Genomic DNA, 27,744 nt, shown 5'->3' on the forward strand with positions numbered 1-27,744 from the left:
CAAATATACAGTTAAAATCTCCTACTAATATTAAGTTGCCTTTATAATTACTGGAAATTAAATCCAAGTGTTTTTTTTTAACAGTTCCTGTTCCAATGCCTGGGAACCAGTATAGATTGGCTAGGGTCCATCTTCTGTTACTATATTTAACTATTACTAATGCCATAAGGCCTTCTTTATCTTCATACTTATAAATGATTTCTGGGCTATTCACATTTCTTTTCCATAAAATTGTTACCACTTTTGTCTTTGTCTTATAAGTGGATTGCGCCAATATCATACATTCCTTAGGATTCCATTTGTAATTGTCATTTGTTTTGAAAAGAGTTTCTTGAAGGAAGACAGTTTGTGCTTTGTTCAGTTTTAAATATTTCAGTAGATTTGATCTCTTGCTAGGATTGTTTAAGCCATTGGTATTTAAAGATAATAAAGTTAAACCCATCTTAGGTTATTTAGACTATGTATTTTTTGTTTTATTGTGACTAGTAAACATTTTTCTCGGGTAACTATAAAGTATATGTTTGAGTTTTTAAAGGAAATTATCAATTTTATACTTTGAGTGTTTACCAATAAAGTAATGTTTTGGTCAGGAATACTAAAAATGGTTTTGTGAAATAAAAATTCTAAATTAATAAATGTTAACAAAACTAAGATCCGCACTAGCCATGGAACGAAAGTCATTCCTAATCTGATGGATAAACCTAAGTCCATCAGACTATTACTCATACTTTGACAATCCAGAACATCTGAGTTCCATAAACTGAATTATCATATGGAGAATATTTGTACTAGGAATAAGCAATATTTATGTTATTTTGAACATATACAGTAGATTAGACAGAATTCTAATACAATATAAATGTCTACTTATTGTATAAGCAATTAATATTTACATGAAAAACAGATGACAATCAATTCAATCATAGTCCCGTAAGGTAGAGGTCATAAATTGCAGTTCTTTTTTCAAAGCAGCATCTGTATGAGGATTCCTTAAGTTGTTCATATTCAGTGACTCAATATATCTCCAAGTTACTTGACAGGAAAATTTTTGTACATCTCCACCAAAATGGATATTTATGTAGTTTAGTAATTTATCTATAGATTTATGACATTTTAAACTTGAAAATAATACATTTTTCCTATATTATTATACCAGTTTATGAAGCTCTCAAAATTCACTGCTCTTAGTGGGCCATCTAGGCTCCGCCCCCTGTGTTGTACATCTTAATCACTCAGGGGGTCCCAATATACCACAGATGTGAATTATACAACTTTACTTCCAGCAATGACACATGGTGGTGGTGCTGCGGTAGCGTTGTCTCCTCACAGTAAGATGCTGACTGGTTCGATTCATAGCTCCAGCGTCTTCTGCATGGAGACATGCGTGAATGGGCGTACCTTCATTGAAGGTTGTGCGGCAGGGCTGGTAACTCGGCATGTAAAAATCAACTACCAATCATTAGCGGACCGGAGTTCCGCTGCGGTGACCCCTAACCGGGAAAAGCCAAAAGACAACAACTTCCAGCAATGACACACAACTGTGTGAAAGATAAACTGCACACTAGCTTTGTGTGCTGACAAATTAAAATTCATCAACAAATGTCTAATATTTTAAGCTACCACAGCAGACAGGAAGACATTTGGCCCAGATGAAACAGTTTTAGATATTCCTCTTACAATAAATAACTGTTTTATATAATGGTACACCATCCTACTCTGCCAGAGGGCAGTTGTTGAGGAGTTATGTCTTACCATTCCAACATTCTAACGTTCCATCTGTATTGTTGATCTTCTTCCATTCATAACTGATGGGTTCGGTTCCGATCCCTCAGAACCGTGTCAGCCTAATACCAAGCTAGTGTACAGCAAAAAAACTCTCTAGCTAAGCTGCTACCTACAATGCCCTTCTCCCTGTTACCTCTGATAGAGTCTGCATAAGACATATAGAAGTAAGGCAGAGGCCATTTCTGCGCAAAAACCCTGAGAACACCACACAGACCCATGAGATCTACCAGGAGCCTTTGATGGAGGACGGAGGGTGGGATGTGATGAATGGAAGAAAATCAACAACACAGATGGAACATCTGGTAAGACATAACTTCTTTATCTGATGTTGTTAATCTTCTTCCCATTCATCACTGATGGGACAGAATCCCAAGCTACCAGAGAAATCTGGGTGGTCCTTATGGAAGAACATTCCTGAGCAACACTGAGCCAAAGGCCACTCTTCCCCTGGAAACCATATCCAACTTGTAATGTTTGAGGAAAGTGTGAGGTTTAGCCCAAATGGCTGCTGCACAACTGCTGTCTATAGAAGCTTTGGAGTGAAAAGCAACAGAAGTTGCTATAGCTCTAGTTGAATGTGCTTTGATATTGTGAGGTTTAGGCTCATTTGTACGTGAATATGAAAAAGAAATACAATCTCTGAACCACTTCGATAAAGTGATACAGCATATCCCATTTTTGGACCAGAGAAGGAAATGAAAAGTTGATCCGTCTTGCGGATAGATTTAGTCCTGTCTAAGTAAAAACATAGTTGCCTATGTACGTCCAATGAGTGTAGGCAGTATTCTCCTTTATTGGAATAGTTTGGGAAAAACACTGGGAGTTCGATGGATTGGTTCACAGAGAAGTCAAAAATCACTTTAGGGAGGAAAGATGGGTTAGTACATAGCGATACTCTGTCTTTATGAAAAATTAAGTACGGTCTCTTGATGCATAATTCTTGTAATTTTGATATCCATCTAGCTGACGTGACAGCTACCAAAAATAGAGATTTCCATGATAGGAATTTGAGATCACATTTTGCAGCAGGCTCAAAAGGGGGTAAAGAAAGAGACTGTAGTACTAGGTAGAAATTCCATGCCTCTAACAGACATCTGATTGGAGGTCTGCTACGAAACACTCCTTTGAGAAAGGTCTTGCATAGGCAGGTGGAGATAAATGGATTGCCCTCTAATCCGTTACGAAAATTGGAAATAGCCTGCTAAATGGACTCGTATGGTAGAAGCTGGTGCTCCATTCTCAAAAAACACAGAAAGGTACTGAAGTATAACAGAGATAAGAGCTGAGAAGGGATCTAGCATCTGTTCTTTAGACCAATGAGCAAACCTTTTCCATTTATCCCTGTAAAGATTTCTGGTGGATGGCTTATGGGAGGCCAGAATGATATCGCAAACAGGTGAGGAAAGGGTTTCCTGCCTGGCGACTAATGGAAGTGGAGAAACCAAGCTGCCAGCTTGAGAGTGGACAGATTTGGGAGAGTCAAGCCTTAGGGGTGAGAAATTAAATTTGGATGAGTGCCCAGGATCCATGGAGGTTGCAACAAGTGAGGCCAGAGAAAGGGGAACCACACTTGTGGCCAGAATGGGGCAATGAGGATCACCTTGCATCTCAACTGAATTGCTTTCTTTAAAAATAGGGGTATCAAGGGAATTGGAGGATAAGCACAGAGGAGACCCATGGGCCAATTGCGAGTCAGAGCATTTCTTGGGGACTCCCCCCTCTGGGGGAAAGCGGGCAAAAAACCTGCTGCATTTGTTGTTCGAAGGGGAGGCGAAGAGATCACAGCAAGGCTGGCCCTCATCAAATGAAAATTTCTGCTGTCACCTTTGGATTGAGAGACCACTCGTGTGGAAGGACAATGCATCTGCTCAGCCTGTCTGCAATCACGTTGGAACTCCCTGAGATATGTATTGCTATAAGAAAGCCAAATTCTAATGGCCTCTCGACACAGGGGGTAGGATTTGGTTCCTCCTTGTTTATGTAGCAGACTACTGACCTATTGTCTGACTGAATTGCAATCGTTCTGGATGGAAGGAGTGGATGTAATGCCTGCAACTCCAACAGCACTGCTCTTAACTCCAGAATATTGATATGCAGGTTGGGCTCCAAGCTCGACCACATGCCTTGGATGGTCTCATCCCTCATTAGACCCATTATAGAATACAACACCCCGTTTGGTATGTACCTCTCAAGACATCTGCAACAACTGGAAAGGCCGCAGAAATACCTCACTAAAAGAATCACAGGCCTAAAGCAGATGCCCTATGCTGACCGTCTAAAAAAACTCCGGCTATACTCTGTCGCATATAGTCTACTCAGAGGCGATCTTTGCTTAACATACAAGTCAAACCCAGAGCTGTTGGACATGCTACACTTAAAGAAATCCCAATCCCTCAGAGCCATATGCTCCAGGGATCTAAACCTTGTCATCACAATAAACAAAACCTGCTGGAGGGGATAGGTTCCTGACCCAGAGACTCCCCACTGGAAGAGACGGCCCATACATGACAAGCAGAGCACCTCTTTGGCCCTCTTCAAAGGGAACCTTGACGACTGGATGGGAGATGGGAAAGTTACCCCGGGAATCATGTCAGTCGCCCTGCTAGACAAGGGTCCAGGTAAGTAAATATTGTGGGAAGAAACAGCCAGGAAATTGTTATGGCTAGGCTTGTATAGGCCCTAGGGCCGATAGGTTCATAGGCTAGTACTAGGCTAGCTGCCCATTTTTGGGGGGGGGGTATTTTAAGCATTGCCAGTTTCTCTTTTTGTGCTCAAATTAACCTATCCTATTTGGTTAGAGACTGGCCTTGCCCATTCCATGGTCAATAATTATATATTATTAATAATAATAATAATAATACTAATGAATATTATTATTTTTTAATTTCTGTGGGAAACTGACGTGTGTGATTCCGCAGCTTTGTGCTTTGATTTTAGTGGTCACAGCTGCAATAATTTCTACTAGCTTATACTGCTCCACAAACAGCGTAATTACTGGAGACACTTCAGACGATATGGGACAAACATGAATGCATATCTTGGTAGGAGGGAGCCATAAAGCAGGGATAACAGCCTAATGGTTATAGCAGGACACGCATCCCATGCTTACAAATACTTGGGACTTGTACTGACAGATTTACTCGACCATAATAGCCTTACATCACTAAACATCAGGCATCTGGGTGAAGAAATAGCTAGGGCTCATACAGAAAATCCCTATGGTCGCAAACAAGATACTGAACTGGGACACCTCAATCTCTTCTAAGGCAATGAGAAAGTTTCCCAATTGATCATGTTGGGGGAGGAGGGACAGGAGAGACTTCTAGTATCCGAAACCAGGGACAGGTTTGCTCCATAGGGACCAAAAATTAAAAAAACAGAAGAAACGTCAGATCCACTGGCATTTTGTTGGTCAAGAAAACCCCTATGTTAAAAAATACAAATCAATGTTTATGACAGGCACAACCTAATTTCAACAATTTTCCTACATGATTTAGTGTCTGCACACATAATCAAATATAAAATGGTTACTTAAAAAATAATAATAGCCACAATCACTCACCTACACATAGGATATTAAAACAGAATCCCTGATAAACAGATTTGCTGACCAGCTGATCTGGGAGGCTGTCAAACCCAACATGACCGCCAAGTGCAAGGTTTCGTTTTTCTTCACTCTGTTAACAAAGAAGAAAAATCTGTTCATTCAAATGACTATTTTACAATCAGATTAAAGCAGTGTTTCATGAAATTCAAAAAGCAATGTTATTCTGCAAACTTGCAAGTCTGATTTAATCTTAGAAGTGGAGCCAGATGTCTGTCTAGCAGAGGTGTATAACACTGTGTTATGATATGCAGCATTCCAGACAGTTAATGCAGGACATTGGAATCCAGCACTTACAAAGTACAACCTCTTAAAGAGACAGTACTGCACAAAAATCACAGTATCTTCCCGGAAACATGCTCATCCTGCAACAATCAGGTACAACACTGACCATCACTGCCATCGATTAAGAATTAAATTACCAAAAAAGTAGACAATACTTTTTAACTGAGCATCGGTCGAGAACTAAAATACAGCATCTAAAGCCTTAATGTAGCAAAAAGTTCAGAAACACTGAAATCTACAAAATATTTAATGCGCACAGATTGCCAACTATTCAACCACCAACATAGCAGTTACACTACAGCATTTCAAAACAAACTTGGCAATCAAGATGGAAAGGATGAAAGATACCAGCGGAAATGGTGAGATGTTATTTATCAGTGCTAAAAATAAAGCTGCAGTGCCTGCATGTCAATGGGTACCTCACACACTGATTCTAATGTATGCTGTACATTAGTGTTTAACCTCCTTTTCTTTATTGTACCAGACACACCACGCATTTCCAGAGTGAAGAGGTTAGCACATACGCTATACAAGTACTGTTCAACAATGATGCAAACTCAGGTTAGGGATTTTTGTAGCTCCTCAAACAAACTTACAAATTAGTACGTTGAGACACCTCAAACAAAATTATAAATTCAAAAACACAAATACTAAAGCTGCTAATCCATGTAGTGAGTTAAAATCCCTTAAATCCTAATTAAGCAATGTTAATGTTTAGATTTATTAAAGTCCCTAGCCTTTGACAAAATCTTCAACAGTAACAAAACATTAATTCCTCAAAAGGACCCCACAGTTCCATTCCTGAAAGTGACTAGAAAAACAGAAGCAAAACTGCATTTGTTAAACTTACTGAAAAAAAAAGCCACGTTGGCTGCTGGCTCAGTCTAAGAACTACTTTCGACTGTGGCCAAACTGGCTTTCCAAAGTGAAGCCAGTGCTGTTTGCAGAAGCAATACCACCCAAGGTCAAGTTCAATTCCCCACTCGATGCTTTCATTTTTACATCATAAATACAGCCAAGAATATAATTGATTGTTAGTACCTGCCTTCTACCTTGCTGTTTGTGATCAGAAAGGGTTTAGTTTTCCCTTGTGACCCTAAAACACTGGCACTGCAGTCATGTCAGTTATTTCACAAAAATCCTTCTCCTCCTGCAATAAACAGAACTATGTATTCTTCAGGACACCTGAACAGCAACTGTTTTCTATGCTGCTTTACTGACATTAGGTCATAAACACAGGCATCTTTCCTGATCGTCTACAAGGTCATGACAGGGGAAACCACCTTTCTTAAAGATTGTGAACAGCCTTACTCAGCTATGGCATGTGACAGTTGTTCCTTGTTGCAGGCTGTGAATTTTTAAGTGAATGTAAAATGCATTTAAAATAGAGTACAGCCAATAGGGTCGGGGCAATCAGACAGCTTGCTGTGAGGTCTTGTGAGACCGATTTCAATACTCCTAGGCCAGGAAATGGCTTATTCTTCCTAATGTACACTCCCAAATGCTGAAACAGCTGGGTAAGAGAGTGCCACTCTGAAACAATTGGAATTATGAGTTCTAAAGCTTTGTTTTGGGAATTGTCTTTACTTTTATCATTCGAAATTCAATGCTATGTTTTTAAAATCCTTTATTGAATTATCACTCGTGGCATAGGCACACTTACATTTATATAAAAGTAATCAAACTGTATTAACAATTTAACATTAACAAACATTGTGCGTCACATATATTGCTGTATACCATACAACTTAAGCAACATTACATAAATTATTCAATTCCTGCACACCCCCCCCTTTTTAAACAAGAATTATCTTCATTAAGCCATCACTTACAACACAAGTAATCATAAATTTAAATGAAAACAAACCACACACAAACATTTTACATCATGAAACATAATGGCACACTCCCAGTTGCAAACATTATACATCACTTATAATGTATCCTACTGTTTTCAGCCAAACATTACGTTGCTCATTTAAATCCTGCCTTCTTTTAAACCTCATTCCTCCCCTGTATGTACTGTTCCCATAATTCTTTTTTCCTGTGTAGTTTGCTCCTACCTTTCTCTAAAGATCTCAGTTTCAGTTGTTTTCTCTGTTACCATATTCACTATTTCTAATATAGTTTGTTTACATTCTGATTTCCATTTTCTAGTAATTGCTTTTTTGGCAGCCACCATAATTAGAGATAACAAGGCCTTACCATGTTTAGGCAATTCTGACTGTATCATAGCTCAGAAAAATCATCTCCCTCATCACACCAATCTGCCCACCCAGCATCTCTGACAGTGTATATACCACAGGGAATCCTTAAAGTCTGCCAACTCACTGCACTCCCAGAAAATATATACCCAATTACCTCTTTCTTCCCCATCCCACCTCGAACATTTGCTATCTACCCGAGAAAAAATTCTCTGGAGTCTACCCTGGGTATAAAACTATCTATGTAAGCACTTCAAAGCAAAAATCCTAAATTTTCTAGATTTTGTTGCATATTTGGGAGATATATATATATATATATATATATATATATATATAACCTCCCATTGTTTCTTTATGAATTTCTTATCCACTCTCTCTCTCTTACCAATCCTTTTTAACCTCCTCTAATTGATTCTTATAATTATGCAATATTTTATATGCTCTACTATTCCTTTTTTAATGGCAGCTTCTGTTCTAGATTCTACTAAACTCTACCAGTGATGGTCTTTTGTTTAGCAGCCCCCTATTTCTCTCTCTCTGCCTACACTCTGACATCAATCCTTGACAGGGATGACAATCTCTAACCTGCAGTCCAAATACATTCCTGGCATATTCCCATTCTGTCATCTTTCCCTCAATAGTTATTTGCTCCCAATATCTCCAACAAATTCCAGCCCCCCTTTCTTGCCTACTGTCTATATACCTAATTGCAGTCATGCCTATCGGCAAAATCTCCTTTCTCCATTCCTGTGTTGGCTTAGTTCTTAAAATACTTTCTGCTACTTTATGGATGTAATATTCTGTATGATCACTGTTATTCTCCTTAAAGATTTACATCCAAAAACCCAGCCTCTCCTTGTTTCTTGCCCCCCCCCATTTCAACATCATCCCTTTTCACTTTGAATTATAGGTTTCTGCTTATGCTCTATATAGCAGCCTTAGCTGTCTAGCTCTGAAATACCCCTTCAAATTAGGGAGTCCCAATCCACCCTGTTCCAGTGGAAGAATTAGTTTATACCACTCGACTCTTGTAGTCTTCCCCTCCCAGGTAAAGTCCTTCAACCTTTTATTAATTGCGATCCACGACTTCTCCTCTGGTTGATAAAAATATGCCTGACTTGTATAAAAGACTAAAAAGTATTAAAAACATTTTGATTGCTTGTATCTTACTATCTATACAACAAAGTTTCTGTTTTCTCAGTTATTGTATCATTTTAGTCTTTAGTCTCTTCCCACATATCCTTAGCTACCACACCAAAATCATTTTTAATCTATACTTCATTTTATCATGTCCCCATAAATAAAGATATATCTGAACCAATTTGTGTGCGAGTACATAATTTACTGCTATTGCCTTTGTTTTGGCTTTATTAATTTTGTATCAATATGCACACGATTCCACTATAAAATGCAGTGCCTCAACCCTGCAAGAACTACACAATAAAACCCAGGATAATTTCTACTCACTTGAAACCTGCCTTACTGACAGCCTCATTCTTAACCCCAAAAAGACCAAGATCCTGCTATTTCACCTCTCACAAAATACCAGCCTTACCGCCATTTTCAATATCCACTTTAAAAGTAGTACACTTATCACACCCGAATCTCACACAAAACTACTAGACGTCACCAGTGATAAGTTAAAATTTGATATCCACATTAATCTAACTATTAAAAACACTCACAGAAAGCTAGGTAGTCTCAACAAACACAAATCCTTCCTGACCCATACTGCTAGGACCACAATTGCTTGCACTCACTTGCTCTCAACATTACTTTATGCATCCCCAATCCTAACAAATCCATCCAAAACAGAAACCAGCAAACTGGCAACCTGCTATAATCAAATAGCCAAATTTGCTAATAACTCATCTTTTAGAACCCATCACTGTCACAACCTAAAACAACTGGACTGGCTTGAACTGCCAAATATACTAATCTACAATCAAATTATCACGTATAAGCTGCTCTCCCACCCAAATAAAACACCATCTTTAAGCAACCTAATTCAGCAGTATTCCTGTCCTAGGCAACTCTGATCTACAGATAAGTTACTATCAACAGTTACTAGATCCCACAACCATGCCGGTGATTCCCTCTACTCATCTCACATATCCAAAATATGGAACTTCCTTGCCTTCATCCATTACCCTGGAATCTTCTCTATCCAAATTTAAAAAAATCTATCAAAAGCCATCTCAAGAACAAATGGTGATGTCCCTGCTCCACACCAGAGTAACTCTTGCCTTAAACAGTCTCCCGATAGGACTGCACAGTCTTATCAATACCACATTCAGATTCATGATGCGACTCTAGATGTTTAACATACTTTAATATTGTTTGTATGTGCATTGATCATTCTATAGGTCTTTGTCAGTGAATTAAGAATGTGTGCTCTTCTATATGGTCTGGTTTGTATATACTGGAAACGTTAGAATATTTTGTTGTATGTCTTGCATATATGTTTCTTTGGAGCTTTTTTCCTCGGGCCTCCACTGAAAATGGGCATGTATCCAGTTGGATATCCCAGTTAACAAATGTAAAATAAAATAAATAAAATAAATAAATAAAATCCTAAAAAGGTTTGAAACGGTCTCAGAATGTTCCACAACACTGTAATGTCTCTTTCTGGTTTTGTCAGGTATAAAATAATATCATTTGCAAATACAGCCAGCTTTTCTTGACTGCCATACCAATTATACCCTTGAATTTATTTTGTCAATGGTTCTAAATATAATGCAAACAAGAATGGAGAAAGAGGGCATCCCTGCCGGGTTCCTCTGCTAAACCAAAAATTATCAGAAAGGACCGTACCCACTTTAATGTTCATATCAGATCCCTCATATATCCTCCTAATCAACCTTATAATTTTTTTCTGGAAATGCAAATGCTTCCATTGCTCCACTCATAAAATCCTAGCTTAGTCTGTCAAATACTTTCTCTGCATCAAGACCCTCTCCCCACACAGCCTAATACTCTTATAGGTTCATAAGTGAGTACTAGGCTATCTGCCCGAGGGCATCTATAAGCCTAGCCAGAATGTGTTGGCTTTCGCCGTCCCCTTAGATTAGTTCCCTGTGCCTTGGTCCAGCAGAGCCATTAGTTCCCTGTGCCTCTGTCCAGCAGAGCCACTGCAGTGATCCCTGGGGTAAATTTTCTGTTTCACATCCACTCGTCAAGGTTGATCTTGAAGAGTGTTAGTGAGGGGATCTGCCTAATATAAATTGGAATCCTGTTCCAAAGCATGGTGAGTCTTTGGAAGAGAAAACTATCCCTCCAGCACGTCCTATTTATCGTTGTGGTGAGGTTTAGATCCCTAGAGTGTGTGGCTCTTGGGGATTTGTTTTTTTTTTTTTTTTTTTAGGTGGAGCATGTCCATCAATTTTGGGTTGGACATGGCCTTGTATGTCAGGCAGAGATCACCTCTGAGTAAGTGGTATGCAACAGAGTACAGCTGGAGTTTCTTCAGTCGGGCTGCATAGGGCACATGTTTGAGGCCAGTAATCCTCTTGGTGAGGTACTTCTGTGGTCTTTCCAGCTGTTGCAGGTGTCTTGTAAGGTACATCCCAAATGGGGATTTGTATTCTATGATGGGTCTGATGAGTGATGAGTAGAGGGGCACAATAACCTCTTTTGCTCTAGATGCGAACCCGTGTGTGATTAGGTGGGCCACATAGAAGGATTTTCTAACCACCTTGGCAATATGATTATCAAAGGAGAGATTACTATCTACTTGGGTCCCCAGATCCCTTATTACATTTTCTGTATTTAGGGGACTACCATGGATGTGGTAGTTAGCGGGTACTTTGTTTTTTTCCAAAGGGGATGACTATGCACTTTTTGGCATTTAGCTTGAGGCCATGATTTTGACACCAGGTATCCGTCTCAGTAAGACCCTTCTGGAGCATGTCTGTATCAGCTGGAGAGTCAATTATGGCCCTCAGTTTGCAGTCGTCTGTGAACTTGGTCAGCCATATTCCTCCTGTGCTTGCCTGTACCTCTGAGAAGTATATACCAAACAGGAGGGGTCCCAGGGCTGAGCCCTGGGGGATGCCACTTGTAACTCGTTTAGAGTCAGACCTAGAGCCTGCAACTCTCTCCATGTGAGTTCTATCCGTGAGCCAACTGGCAACCCATCTTGTGACGTAGGGGTTTATGTTCAGGCTGGTGAGCTTGTCTAGAATACCAGAATGGGGAATGGTGTTGAAAGCCTTTGCGAGGTCTAGGTAGGCTGTGTGGCCATCCTCTCCCTCATCTAAAGCCTTGCTGTCTCAAAGAAGTCCAGCAGGTTTAGGAGGCATGATCAGCCCTTAAAGCCAAACTGGGTTTGAAGGTTCCCAATGTCTCTGTTAATGAATTCCATGATGATGCGCTCCATAGCCTTGCAGACCAGGCTAGTCAGGCTTATAGGGCGATAGTTCCCGGGGTCCGTTGTGGCTCCACCTTTGTGGAGAGGGATAATGGTTGCTGTGTGCCACTCTATGGGTATGTAGCCTGTAGAGAGGCTGAGTTTGAACAGTGTGTTTAGGTGAGGGGTTAAGTTCATTTTGGAGCTCATGTAAGACACAGCCTGGGACACCGCCTGGTCCCACTGGAGCTGTATTTTTGGCATTGGAAAAGGCTGTTTTAACCTGTGTGTCAGTGATTGCCAGGGCACTACATTCTTAGGGTATTGTTATGGGCCCTGTAGGGGGTGAAGTTTTCACTAAACCTGTCTGCCAGAATGTTGGCATTATCAGTCGGTTCAGTCTATTTTGTGCCATTCTGCACTAACTCAGAACTGATCTGAGAGTTTCCACTTAGGTTCTTGACATAGCTAAAGAACGCTTTGTGATTATCTTTGGAGTTCCTCCCCTTAAACTCTTGTCTAACTCTGAGCACAAACCTAACTTAACTTAAATGTAAACAATGTAAATATTATAACCATACAACCCACAAATAACCTCTACCACCTTTTGCTCCATTTCTCTTCTTAATCTTTTCCCCCTCACATCTCAATTTCCTCTGCCTTCCTAAATCTCAGATGCCTTATAATCAAGGAACTTATTCCTGTTCCTCAGCTTAACATAAAATTGTAACCATGATTTCCTTACTATGATTTATCTGTACCTACACTATATAATCCATCCTAAATACTTTGATATTATGTAACCAAAGAATTTATTTTGTTCTATGGCACAAAATGATATTTTAATTGTGTTTTCTTAAATATGATTGTAACTGTGAATACACTCTGTAATGAGGAGCTTTTCTCCCCGGGCCTCCACTGAAAACAGGCTTCCCTGAGCCCAGTGGACATCCCTGGTCATCAAACTGAAATAAAATACATAAGACTCACCAACAATGGTATTTTCTTACATTCTGCCCCTCTGGATCATCAATGTTCTGTTTATGTTGTCAAATGTTTCCCTCCCCTCCACAAAACTACACTGATCCATGTCTATCAATTTTGGCTATTAAATTTGTTATTCTTTTAGACATTATAGACTTGAACAATTTATTATCATGGTTTAGTATTGAAACGGGCATGTATGAAGCTGGGTGCGATGAATCTTTACCCACTTCAGGTATAACAGCTACCACTGCTTTCTTACAGGATGTTCGTACTTTCTTCCTCTTAAACTATTGTTAAACAAAACCTTTCAGAACTTTCGTGTAACACCTTCTCTCAAGGGCATAACTAGGCAGATACAGGAGTGCCAATGAAGACAAAAACCTGCTTAGTGGTGAGTCCATCCCGCGGCACTGACTGCCAGCTGTCCTAAACCTCTTTAATGTTTTTATCCCCAGGCAAAATTTTGGATCTACATAAGAGTGGATAATGTACCTAATTGAGCAGCTAACATGTCCACTAGTATTGCTGTGATGGAAACTAGGATTTCAGAGGAGTCGCCAGTTGCCTTAAATTATCTGGGACATTTCCCCATAACAACAGCTTATGGTTATGAGAGTGGCAAGAATAGACAGTAAACTACTAAGGAGCCAATGTATCACAATGCACTGCCAAAAGAAGCAAAGTGAATGCAAAAGGAAGGCCAGCTGACAATTTATTATTGCCATTTTACTGAAGACTGAGTTTGTCAACTTAGCTCCAAAGATTAAGGCTAGGAGCTGTTAACGGAATACATCCTACAGTGCTAGGTCGGAGTCTCTCAGACTCCACCTGCAAACCACATCACTCTTCGCAAGTCATTTAACCAAACAGTGCTCCCTGGCCAATGTTACACAGACTGTTGTACATAGTGGGTCTAGTAAGCTAACAAAAAAAAGACCTACTACCACAGAAGCACCTACTGAAGGACTCAAAGTATATGATATGAGAAAAACTTTCATTAGTAGGTCAAAGACCGAATTACAGATGGAACATTCCTTAGGCCCTTTTAGAACTGATCTGATGCCTGCAAATGCCTCTTGAAAATCAAGTATAAAGCAATGAGATGCCAGGCGTTGTAGGTGTGGTGCTTCAGTTAGGCAATGTAGATGCTCTCAAACTTAAGTCTGGAAAAATGAAAACCGCTGCTGAAAAGGAGTCTAACACCAGCCTATAATTAAACTTCTGTGACAACTACTACAACTCTATACTGCTGAAACTCATTTCCATAGCAGCATTCAGAAATGTCTGTACATACATGAATACTGGTACTATGCTACCATTGAACAGCATCTCCTGATCGTGCCCCCAACACCTTGTGCCAGGGGTGGTTGCACCCTTTACCTCACCCTAGCTATGTTGCTGTCTAAACCAGTGGCAGCATTCCCCAAGTTGCAAGAAAGGGATAAAAATCGAGATCTACTCTGCTCCATGTTCTGTTCACATTCTCCTATTCTTGTCAGAGTAAATTCTGCCAACAGCAGATTATTCCAAACCCACACAGCAACTCTCTAAATGTCAAAGGTGGTCTTTGATTTCATTCAGATGCCCCAGAGCTCCTACCTTGTTAGGCCACACTACACCAAGATCAACTAAGCTACACCAGCACTCGCTTGAAGAAGGAACCCCATTTGTTAAGGTGATTATAGAAAGGGCACCCGCTAACTACCACATCCATGGTAGTCCCCTAAATACAGAAAATTAGCATTTCTTGAATTATGATCCTACACTGGGATGCATTATGACAGCTATTCATATTTTCTTCTGCTGGAAACGTTATGCACACTATTGTGTTTGTGTGGGCGCCACTGTATTAATTGGGGTCAGTTCTGTCGAGGATGCCTGAACTACAAAACACTAAGCTGTGGAACCAGTACACATGAAAAAGTAGGCTCAACCACTCACAGAACTATATGACTTTGAACTACAATCTTCTTCTTTCGCCTTTTCCCAGTTAGGGGTCGCCACAGCGGATCACCTGTCCGCTCATGATTGGCAGTGGAGTTTTACAGTGTCGAGTTGCCAGCCTGGCGCCCAACCTTCCACAGAAGGCGCACACATACACGCATTCACACTTAGGGCCAATTTAGAGTGTCCAATCCACCTACAGCATGTCTTTGGGATGTGGGAGGAAACCGGAGCACCCGGAGGAAACCCACGTGACCACAGGGAGGACATGCAGACTCCACACAGAAGGCATCCCAGTCGAGGATCAAACCGGAGAACCTCTTGCTGTGAGGTGACAACGCTAACCGCTACACCACCATGGCCGCTCATGGCTTTGTACTACAATAGTAGTGCTAAATGAAAGTATTTCAACAAATCAACAAAGAAAAACACCAACTAAGTTGGCATATTCACTTGCGCTACTACAGCAACAGTACAAAGTACACCTAATTTTTTTTACTTTTTAATTTAATTTACTTCTTCCTCTTAAGTTTTCTCTGTAGTTCTATGGCATGTTTTATGGGAGACCTGAGTTGGTATTCATACTTACTTTGTATGACAAAAAACTCCACCATGGAGCTCTAGAAATCACACTGACAGAAGAGTACATTTTCTTTTCATTTATTTTTTTTCCCTATCTGTACATGGTTTGTCAGTAATTATATAATAACAGCTCATTAATCATCATGCACATTTTTGAATAGCAGTCAGCCCACCAGCAAGCCCATTATAAATTGAGCATATACTAATAGAAAAAAATCTGGTCACTGAAGTACTATTGAGTTGCCAGACTTTCTTCTATTGGTATATGCTACAGAGGCATACATGTCAACTGTCTAGACTTTTGCCTCATATTTTCAGTTTGTTCCTCATAAAATTTGTGATTTTTCTGACAAATTGCTTAGGAGTGATTTCAGTTTCAGCCTTCATATCTTTCAGACAATGCATGGTAACACAAACCTTGATATTCTAGTAGCTTTCTAAGTTTATAAGAGCAACATTTATAATTGGTTCCTATTTTGGGGCCTTTGTCCCTTGTTATTTAAGGCTTTGTCCACATTTCTAGAGGTAAATACAGAGGGCAGAGCACATACAAGCAAAATCAGGTACATTCTGCAAAACTAAACATACCTAATTTTCCTTGTACTTCTGCCCTGTTAGTCTCGTACCTGTAAACTGTCCAGATGTTATAGTTTAAAAAAAAAAAAAAAGCAACGGAGATCTTCCTTTCTCTGCTGTTTGTTTTTGAAATTCATTTTTGTTTGCATGTGTGAATGAAAAAGTTTATTCAAAGTACAGGTACTACAGGTAAGTAATCACTGAAACCCAGAAAGAGAGTGGTAAGAAAGTGGTAAGAGGAACTAGACCAAAAACTCTGTTCAGTGAGGTGTTCAGTCTGAAGCTTAGTCTTAGGTGTTTACGGTGTAAGGCCATACCAGGTGCAAACGTGCAAATATCCTGCATGTACTTATGACCAAATTGCATTTAGTGAGTTGTTTAGTGGTTCATATTTGTGTGCCCTTTTATACTTTAACCTATTCGGTACCAGTGGTGGGACTTGAGAGATCATACCCATAGTGGCCATTAGATTTTACATTTTAGATTTAAGATTAAAAAAAATTAGTAGTGAACAGTGGAGTAGATTGAAGGATCATGGCCCCTGTCCAATATCTTGTTCAAATTGGTTAGCAGTGGTGGGATTTAAAACCCCATTAAGATTGCTCACAAAGTCTAATTAGTATGTGCTCATTCAAAAGTAAAACTCTCAGAAGTACACACTCTCCAAAATGTTACTCCTTGGAAAAAATAAAAAAGTGACACTGACTGCACTACTACTAACGTACTGGACAAGCATTTGTATGTGCAGTACTTTACTAAGATGTCATCAGAGAGCAGTACTTTACTAAAATGTCATCAGAGATTTCAATTTACAGAAAGTCACATGAAAGAAAAGAAGGTCAGAAGTACAAAGCCATTATTTTAAAAAGTATATATTTTTAAATAAATAGCAGCAAATATCACATGTTCAGGTGTGGTTAATCAACCAATGAAGGGCAATAGAAGCAGTAGTGACAGAACTAAAAACAAAAATGCATCTTTTGCTACTAGCAGCTTTTCTCTTCCTACAGCCAATTAAATGACCCATATGCCTCCCACTGTCTGGCCTACTGAATGCTTTTATGGGAGTAAACAAAAAAAATGTTTAACCTTCCAGAACCTACATACTTCATGTTAAATCTAAATGAACAGAGCACAACTACAGTGAGAAAGGCTCTTTATTTTCTGTACACTACCTAGGTAAAGGAAATACGGAGATGACTGGATCAGGGACAATTCGGAAACCAGTTCCAGGAGGAATTGTGACTAAGTGCTCATGGACACCCTATCCTTGTGAAAACTGTGACACAGTAGTTCCTGCAAGAAACCCCAATACTCCAAGAACTGGAAACAAATGTGACGGCCATCAGGGAAAGCATTTTCCGAGAGACAAATGCGCTGCTGACAAGCAGCCTCAAATGGCAGAGAGGCAAGTCTTGCAATCACGAAGCTTTGATCTGCTGGAAGACAAAGGTGCAGCAGACCTTTTTTGAGCTATGAAAAACCCATTCATATCTGACCTATTATTTGTTTGCAAAACCAGTGGCTCTACCAATACACACACCATCCAGGTACTCTGTAGCAGCAGAAATATGACCTTTAGAGGGCAATCACCCAAAAAATGGGCATACCAGAAATACTGGTTGAGGTTACGGAGGTCCAAGATGGAATAGATTCCATCTGTTCCGACTTGGAAACACAGGAAAATTTGGGAGTAAAACCCCAAACTTCTTACAACTGAAAGATGACATTTATGGCCCCTTTTAACAGTAAATTATGAGCCTGTATCAAGACTGACACTAAAAGGGACTGGTATCCCGTTTGGGGAGGGAGGTTCCTGGTAGAGGACCTCTGAAGTACAAGACACAACAGGCTGAATGCATCTAGAATCCACTGGGGTCTTTATTTATAGTTCAAGTCTGTACAACCTAAGACGCTGCTCACATGGTTGCTGTGGTTAGGATGAAGATAAAATCATCCTATCAGGACACTTAGTCGCCACTGCACAGTTTGAATAAGGTTAGAACTTGAGCATGGGACTGACTAGCTTTAGAAGTGGAAGAACGGGACACCCAGGAGGATCACAAGGTCCACAAGACTGAGTGCCTGATTCCTCTACAATAGTTCACTGATTAGGTTATAGGCAGGCTGGTTGTACAGTACCTTCCCTATGAACTAAGCATCCAGAATACTGTTTCTGTGCTCCTCCTTAAAGGAGGAAGAACTAAGCAGTATCCACTCCATGTAAGCTCTAAGCCTCTGGGTCTACTCACAGTGGCTATACCATCAAACCATGGTGAGATATAGGAAAATACACCTTAGAAGCCACAGTCTAAAACTAAAAGAGGTCCTCCTTAAGCAAAGACTGAGGGAAGTCGCCAAGCTTTTCCAGTGCCTGATTCATAAAAGGAGGACAGAAATTTGGACAGGTGAAACTTCAGCCCCAGTATGTCAGAGTAGTACACACACTGTGAAGAAACCTGCACTTTAAAGTTGCAGGTTGAAATGCTTCATTATTAGGCATCTAAATTAACCAAGGTAAAAGGTACAGGAAGTTAACAGGTAAGGCTCAGCCCTCCTTTACAAATTCCCCAAATTAGTCCAGAAAATACAAGGCAGAAGTAGCAGAGGAACAGAAAAAGCTGGAATCTAGAAAAAGCAGCTGAGCAGAAATTACTGACACTACTGTGTCAGTGGTTTAACAAGCAACACAACCACCTTTGGCGCAGAAGGCTGTGGGCTCTGTTCCACACCAGGCAGACTGATTGTTGGCACTATGGTGCAGCGTAGCATATTGGGGGTGTTGCACTTCTGAGTGCTCTCCGTCATCTGCATGAGTTTATAGTAGCTCAGATGGATAAGATCCCACAGCACCCATCTAAAAGGGTAGGGGAAGCTCCCAGATGCCCTGGCCAAATTACCCCCTAGTAGTATAAATACCACCTTGGGTATCCCTGAGGCCATTAGCCTAATGGAACTAATCTGGTCAACAAAAAATAAACACTGCTTGGGACTAGAGCTGAGAAGAATCTTTTATGTAGTCAGGAGTGTGGTCAAGTAAGGATCTGTAAGTCTGCATACAAGTACAGTAAACTCTCAGTTAAACAGAACTCAAGCAACTGGCAACAAAAATATCGAAGAAATACAGTACAATTTACATGTGTTGCACTTTCTGCCCCCCCCCGCAGAAACATACCTTATGTTTTTACAGTTTTAGAGTTTTAAAAAGGAAGATGTGAATAAATTCCCTCTCTCCTCAACACGAAAACAAGTCAAACTAAAACAGTATAGGGTACAGTATTATTAGTCAGGCCTATTTTTAACAGTAACTCTCAAGTAACCAGAAAGAACAGTTATCCTGGATCTACCATTTCCCACGTGCCAGTTAACTGAGAGTTTACTGTACATCATAAATAATTTGCGTCTTACTACTGCAAACCAAAGATGACGAGGACCAAATGAAAGGTTATCCTTTCTTTTGCTCATCCAGAACTTTACCGACCATCAAGACTCTGCCTCATCCACCCAACTAGTCCACTAGTTTCCCTGTGAAGGTGACAACCCTACAGACCATTCATTCCTCCTGCGAGTTAGGGATGGAAGCTGTGCCATCATCCACTTAGGGAATAATTTTTTGGGGTGAGGTCACATAAGCCCTACCAGTTCCCTATTACACATATCTGCACAATCCTAATGGAAGATGTGCAAAATATATATGCAACATGCAAGTTGTTTATTTACTTATTTATATGTCATTTTTTTTTTTTTACTGGGTTAATCCAACTGAGTAAAATACCCCATTTTCAGTGGAGACCAGAAAAGAAAAGCTTCTTAAAAAAAGTACGATTCAAAACAGGTTCTAATAAGAACAATTCATGACAGATTTTTAACAATGTACTTTTGTAAGACAGCAATTACATTTGAAATTCACAATAAGATACCAAACAGATGGTCAATATAGAGCAGAGACAGAAAGTAGATAAGTAGCAGCTAGAGAATACAAATGATTGTCGAGACCAAAAACAAATTATATACAAGTGGGAGTAACAAAGCATTACAGATGCCAGCCTTATAGACTAATATAACTAAAAGTGATGTAGCATGACAGTGAGGAATATTTACAATTAATTTAGTTAAGAAGAGAAAACTGAAGTAGTAGAGCAAAAGTGTTAGGTCTTCTGCAGGTGAAGCAGAAAGTCTGAAGGGATTTGAGTTGCAGTAAGGCATGTGGAGAGAGAATGTGTGTGTGGGGGGCTTTATGTAGGGTCTTGGCAAGGGCAGGACCATGACTTTGCTAGATCGCTTTTAAGATCTTTTTTGAAGTTAGTGTGTTTAATGTTTCTTACATCAATGGGGAGTTTGTTCCAGGCATTACACTATGCATTTGTAGAAAAGTTTGTCCATGTTTTTGTTAGGTTTGTAAATATCCAGAAGATTCTGACTGGCGGTATGGAGTGAGTGAGTAGGGGTATATAAGGAAACTAGACAGGAAAGGGAGGGGGCAGACCATATGTTTATTAAAAATGGAGTGTGTGACTTGTAGCTGGGACAGAAGCAGAAGTTGTCAGAATTCAAACGACTGAAGTTGTTTAGAGCAAGGCAGTGATGGGTTTTGTAGGGTTGGTTGCTTGTAAATCTAGCTATTTAATTATATGTTTGTTCACGCTTGGTGATTAAGGTCATTTGTAGATGTATAAGTATTGGTGAGGCATAGAGAAGGCAGGAAAGGAGGAATGTCTGAGCCAGAGAAAGCTTGGAGTCAGGAGTTGGGAATTTTTTGTTCCTATAGAATTGTCCAATTTTTTGATGCATCGTTTTAATACACTGCTGTATGTGGAGATCACATTTTAGTTGGTCATCAATTATGGTATCATGTAGCTTAGTGTGAGAATCTACTTTGAGAGTGATGTAGTTAAGTGATGAGATAGTGAAGGTGGTTTTCTGATGGGAGAGTGATTTTGGTAGGAACAGGAGTTTTTTTTTTTTTTTTTTGTATTTAGAATGAGTTGATTTTCAGTTAGCCATCTTTCAATGGTGAGAGTGAAGGTATGTTGAAGGCTGCCAACATAGCTAGATAGAATTCTGTAGACAATTCTATGTCATTGTAAACATACATACAATCCACAGGCTTGTCCTCTTAAAATATAAGAAAACTGTGTTAAATGTTGAACTTCAAAAATTTAACCACAGTGCACTCTGCTGGAAGAAAGCTGATAAGTCAAGCATTGTATGACTGTTTGATCTCAAGGCTCGGAGCCATGATGTCTGGACTTAGGAATTCCTTCTATTGTTTTGAGACCATAGTTAGAAATGTTAAAACTCTTGAGTTTCTGTTAGCCGGAAAACCAGAGAAGAATCCATGTCCAACCCAGAATTAACGGACATGCTCCACCTAAAAAAAAAACAAATCCACTAGAGCTACGCGCTCAAGGGACTTGAACCTCAACACAGAAATTAGTAGGACATGCTGGAGAGACAGATTTATAACCCAGAGGCTCCCAGCACTCTGGAATAGAATCCCTGTCCATATCAGGCAGAGCCCCTCACTGACTCTCTTCAAGAGGAATCTTGACGAGTGGATGGGAGATCGTAGGTTTACCCCGGGGATCACTTCTGTGTCACTACTAGACAGAGGCACAGTAAACTAACCTAAAAAAGGGCACAGTTAAACTCATTTTAAAGGGTGGCAAAGCCAAACACACTCTGGCTGGGCTGATAAATGCCCTAGGGCATATAGCCTAGTATCAACCTATGATGTAATCTAAAATGAGTCATGAGTCAGCAATGATGTATTCTTTTTAAGACTTTCTCAGAGAGAGAATCAGACCATTTTGCATTTATCTTCAGAACTGACCACTCACCAGCACTTGCTTTGCTCTGTCTGTATGTAAGTAAGATCTTAGACTTTAGTGTTTCTCTTAAGAAATAAATAGAAAATAGTAAGTTTAGACTAGCTGTTTCTATATTTATGTCAGACTGCTCTGCAGTATTATTTTAAGCATTTTCCTGTGATTTCTGAACTCTTGACTAGCAATGTGTTTAATTGAGAAGATTTGTCTTGTGTTTTTATTATTTATTATTAAATATTTTTAAACCTTTCAACTGTGGTGGTTTTGTGCAGAGTACATTGCATGTATATAGTGCTACTGTACAGTCACTCTAAATAAGCCTTGCTGTTCATCACATTTACTAACTGGATAATAATATTGCACAGTAATAATTGGACACCCTTTGGTAAGGGCCTTTTTAGTAGCTGATAAGAGTAGTTGGTGGCAGTTATTACTACCTTATAGCCTGGCAGGAGGCGGCTTTGCTGGAGAACCTGTGCTAGCCTTCTCCAGGAGTGTCTGTGCGTTTGTACATAAACCAAATCTCCAAGTGTGTGTGTGTCAGCTACTTGGGTAGGGACATGAAGCACTGGTTGGACAGAGAGGGCACTGAAGGTTTTGGCTTGACTACTCGGCCGAGATCTGTACCCTATAGCTGTGCCAGTGGGGAGTCTTATTGGGGATCTAGAGAGAAAGGGAGAAACCAGCCCCAGATTGACTGTGATCTCTGTGTGCTCTTAAGGGGAATTGTACTTTACTGTGTGTGTACTTGTTATCCTTCCCAATGTGGACGCCCCTCACTGGTGCTAGTGGTGAGGATTGAGGCTCCTGGATTACTGGGCTAGTGCAGGGGCATCACAGAGAGGAATGTGTTTTGAGTAAGAGAATGAAGGCTAGTGATGTCAGAGCAGGAAATGAGTGTAGAATTGTCAGCGTACTGTACAAGAGTAGACCTGGAACAGAATGAGTGGAGGTTATTGGTAAAGATACTAAGAACAAGGGGCCCAAGAAGAGAGCCTTGGGGGATGCCTGTCTGGATAGGCAAAAAAAGGGGGGGGGGTATGAAGATTGCCATCTGACAGACTGTAACCTGTTGGTAAGGTAGCTGGAGAACCAGTGAATAGTGGAAGTGGAGAGATTGAGATCAGATTGTTTTGTTAGTAGCTTAGAGAGAGATGTAGTATTGAAGGCTTTTGAGAGGTCGAGGAAAAGGAAGGATACCAGATGTTTTTTGTCTCTAGCCTCTGCAACAGTTTGAGTGAAAGACAGAAGGGCACTGGTAGTACTATAATGTGGATGGAATCCATGTTGGGTGGCGGTCAGAATGTTTTCCAGGATAAGATATTTGAGAAGCTGTGTATGTATGCATTTTTCGAAGATTTTAGAGAGGGGGAGAGAATGGCAATGGGTCTGAAGTTGGAAGGATCGGTGGAGTTTCCTCCTTTATGGAGGGATATGGTATAGAATGACTTCCAGATGTCTGGGACAGTAGATTCGTGGATTTATCTGTTAACTTTCTTGGGTGGCGTAAGCTATGGTACCTTGCTGGTTAGGCTTACATAGGCCCTTGGGCCGATAGCCTAGTACTTACCTATGAACTAATATAGAGAGGGGGTAGGCTATGGAGTCTGCAGTGAGGTTAAGAAAGAAGGGAAGTAGGTTATCAGTAGAGAGTGAACATGGTTTAAATTTAAGAAAAGTGATTTTATGCAGGTGGTGGGGACAGTTTCAAGAGGAAAAGGGGATTTTACTAGTAGTGGCAGAAGTCATCATAGAGGGATTGTTGTTTTGGTCCATATGTGTTAGTTTGTGGACAGAGTTGATGAAGTAACAGTTGAGAAGGGTGGCAGTTTCTTGTGGAGTGTTGTTAGGGTAGGGGCTAGGAGTAGAAGGACTACCAGGGTGAAGAATTTTGTTGATGTGACAGAATTTTTTCAGGTTGGAGTGGTGGGTGCTTTGTGCATTACAATAGTATTTTTTCTTGTCTTTGCTGATTAGCCTTTTGGTGAGGTTTCTAAGTTCTTTATATTTTTGAAGGTCTGTAGGAGATTTTGTTTTTAGCCAGGTTTTCCAAACACAGTCTCTTTTTTGCATAATAATGTGTGTGTCCTTTGTAAGCTACAGGACATGGTTTAGCTTTTATACTAATTTTCCTTAGGGGTGCTACAGAGTTCAGGATTCTAAGGAAAATTTGGTTAAATTCTAGAACTGCATCATTGCGGGGAAGATGACTGAGGTAGGACCAGTTAATGGATGAAAATTTACTGTTAAATGTTTCGGCATTAAAACTGGAAAGTTTGCAGCAGTCTCAGAGGGGGATCTGGGAAGTTGAAGAGTGTCTTTGCACATAGGTGGGAGAAGGTCATTTATGGAGTCAGGAAGGATGGCAGCATTACGATAGAGGTTTGGATCGTAAGTAAGGATCCAGTCTAGGATGGAGCTGGTACTGGTGATTTTATGCATGTGAGTGGGTGTTGTGATTAGTTGATTAAAGTCATGGAGGTTTATGCTTTGGTTTGGGGAGTCTGTGTATTTTTTTTTTCCAAACGATATTTACATCACTAAGAATAACCATTTCATATGGTATACTGTGTGAGCTCCATGATAGGATATGTTCAAGAATGAGTATGCTATTACCAGGTGGAATATAAATGGCTACTATGGTAATTTTTTATGGGGCTTTATGTGACAGCTGAAAATTAATAGCTCAACTGGGTGGAAGTTTAGTGGAGGTACAGGTGGGGGGGGTTTGAGTTGCTCAGAATAGCGAATCGCCACTCCACCCCCTTTTTTAAGAGATTCAATCGTGCAGGTTTCCCTCCTTTGCAAAAGACACCCTTTTAAATGTCCCGTCTTCTTGAAGGTTACCTTCCAGACTGCTCACAGTACAAGAAATCAGCTTTACATTCAATAAGAAACATTAACTTGCAGACTCTTCAGCAAAATTAAAAATGAATAGAGTAAAGAGAACTAGCATAGGTAACCATATGGGAGTCTTCTGGTCGCTTCAGTAAACAAACTAGTCAAAGAAACCATGTGATAGTCTTCTGGTAATACTAACCATCCTGTTTCATACTAAGACTTCACATTTTTTTTTAACAGCTCTTCACCAAAACCCAGTAATCAGACATGCTGAAATCCACAAAGGCACAAGGACTGTTAATTTCTGACCCACAAAATTATTCAAACAAGACTGAGAGATAAGTAAGACTCATCTGAAATTATCTCATATCTATAAAACACAAGTCAGGACTTAATGAGCTACACACACGTGCGTATTATACACATATAAAACAGATACGTGGCAAATAACAGGTCATGGCTAATGAAAAGTCAATTTTTTTAACTAACTCGTCCTTTAACACAAAGAAAATACAGTGCACTCATCAAGACCACTGAAATATGGGGGTCAAGAAGCTTCTATTTACCCGTATATTTATAAATGCGGGGATGTACGGGTATACGGGCCTTGGCCTCTGCAAAACTTTTTTTTTTAATTTTTGTTTAAGTCAACATTGCATGTCACTGCGTAATACTTTTACTGATGCTGACTGCAATGTATCTAAGTTTGCTGTTCAACTATAGATCCAAAAAAGAACATATTTTTGTATAACTAAAGATTAAAAAAGCATAAGGTTATTTGAAACAAAGACATTAATAACAAAACAACCCGTCCTCCTGGCAAATATCTTCTCTCACATGGGTTAGCTCGCCTCTGGAACTCTCTACCTCCATCTATCCGTACTACCTCTAAATCATCTTATGTTCAAAAAAATCTCTTCATTCACATCTACTTTCCCAGTGGGAATGCTCTTGCTCCCACCCTACTTAACTACACTGAACATCCCCATTTCCTCCTACTCCTGCTTACACCCTTGATTTATCTCTCTCATTATCCATAACTCCCACATTCCTGTTATTACTATAGAATATGTAAGAATACTCTACACTCTACCTCTCATATGTTGAACTCTCTTTATGAAATAATTTTAGTAGAATTTGAATATATAATCCCTTTTAATCTGCCATCAGTTTTTAACGCTGTTAAATTAATTGTAATTGTTGTGCATTGCATTTGTATTTGTCAACTTGAGATTTTTATAATGTTTAAGTATGTCTAATACCTACTGTAATCTATATTGTCTGGAGCTTTTCTCCCCAGGACTCCATTGAAAACGGGTTCATTTTGGCCCAATGGACTATCCTGGTAAACCAACTGCAAATAAATAAAATAAAATAAAAAAACAAATACTTATTTTTTTACTTCAGCTTTACATTTTTTCCGCATGCTGTTTTGTCACTAAAAGTAAAGCAAATAGGTGCCTCTGTTCTTTAATAAACTATCTGGCTGATGCACAGGGAAATATTAAAAGGAAACCTGAAACAGTATAAGGTTACAACATTATATAATCATTCCTGCAGAAAAGATATATTAAACTATGAAAAAATCTGCAAACAAAAGATAATAAACTTTAACTAGATCTGCAAAAACCTCTAGGACAGTGAAGACGTCTTTTATTCTAGTTAAATACTGTTCCCAATTTAAGGTTGAATTCAACTTGGCACATGAGTTTTGTCATTTTTGAAAGGCCAACATTAATACAGATTCATTATCTGTATCAACATTTCAAATGCAAAGAATTTAGTCAGTGTGCACACATTTCTCTGCACTTGCCTCCCCATACGAAGCATTATCAGTTTAATTTCCACATGTTTCACTAAAACAAGGACACTATGGGGTTGTATGCGAGTCTCTTCCCACACAGCAAGTCTGGTCTTTTCTCTTGACAGCAACCTTATATGCTTAGTAATGATCTATACTTTTAATACATCCTTTGTCTGCTCAACAGATGTATCAAGAGGACAAGTTAGCAAGCAAAATGACTGAACTGTATTTCAAGAAAATATAATCCCTAAGGTTTTACTTCCTTTCTTCCCAACTGCTCAATAGATGTATCAAGAGGACAAGTTAGCAAGCAAAATGACTGAACTGTATTTCAAGAAAATATAATCCCTAAGGTTTTACTTCCTTTCTTCCCAACCTTGCATGATGAAATGTATCAGCATTCCAAGTACAGTGTCATATGACTGCCACATCCCAAATTTCCTGTGGGGATGGATAAATCTAAACTATGTTACTAGCACGTTTAGTTTCTCTGTAAAACTTTTATTAAAATATCATTTGATGGCATGTTGTGTTTTTTTTTTTTAAACATAAATTAAACTTTATTCTCCCACTGCTGTGATACATTCATTGTTCAGTGGAAACCTAGATTTCTGCAGCAGCGAAGTGTGATTTTATGTCAAACTCTTTCTGCAGCTTTTATTTAGGACAGGCTTAATTTACTGCCAATTTAGTACATTTTTTTGTGTTGCTCAAAAATGTATTCTAGTTTACATACTGCATTTAAAAAATAAATTTCTGCAACATGCTCACCATCAGTCATGCAAAACTTTCTTCTCAATTCGATTCAAATCTATGCACAAGAACTGGTTGACTATAAGAAAACAATTTTACACAAGCCTTAACTGGTTATTCAACAGTGGTCATCATCTTCTTTTGGCTGTTCCCGTAAGGGGTCGCCACAGCGGATCATCTGTTTCCATTTCTTCCTGTCCTCT

At 39.6% G+C, this 27,744-nt stretch overlaps 1 protein-coding gene across 2 annotated transcripts in view; it reads right to left on the reverse strand.

Annotated features, from left to right (window-relative positions):
* Nucleotides 1-27,744, reverse strand: part of SEPTIN8 (septin 8) — a 1,286,408-nt gene that overhangs the window by 977,731 nt on the left and 280,933 nt on the right. For both annotated transcript variants that reach the window (XM_044069252.1, XM_044069253.1), the window contains exon 2: nucleotides 5,348-5,462. In XM_044069252.1, the coding sequence (XP_043925187.1) occupies nucleotides 5,348-5,462 (115 nt within the window). The remainder of the gene's footprint in view (nucleotides 1-5,347; nucleotides 5,463-27,744) is intronic.

This window comes from Protopterus annectens, chromosome 4.part0, assembly GCF_019279795.1.
Source record: "Protopterus annectens isolate FY-2018-M chromosome 4.part0, PAN1.0, whole genome shotgun sequence".
NCBI lineage: Eukaryota > Metazoa > Chordata > Ceratodontiformes > Protopteridae > Protopterus > Protopterus annectens.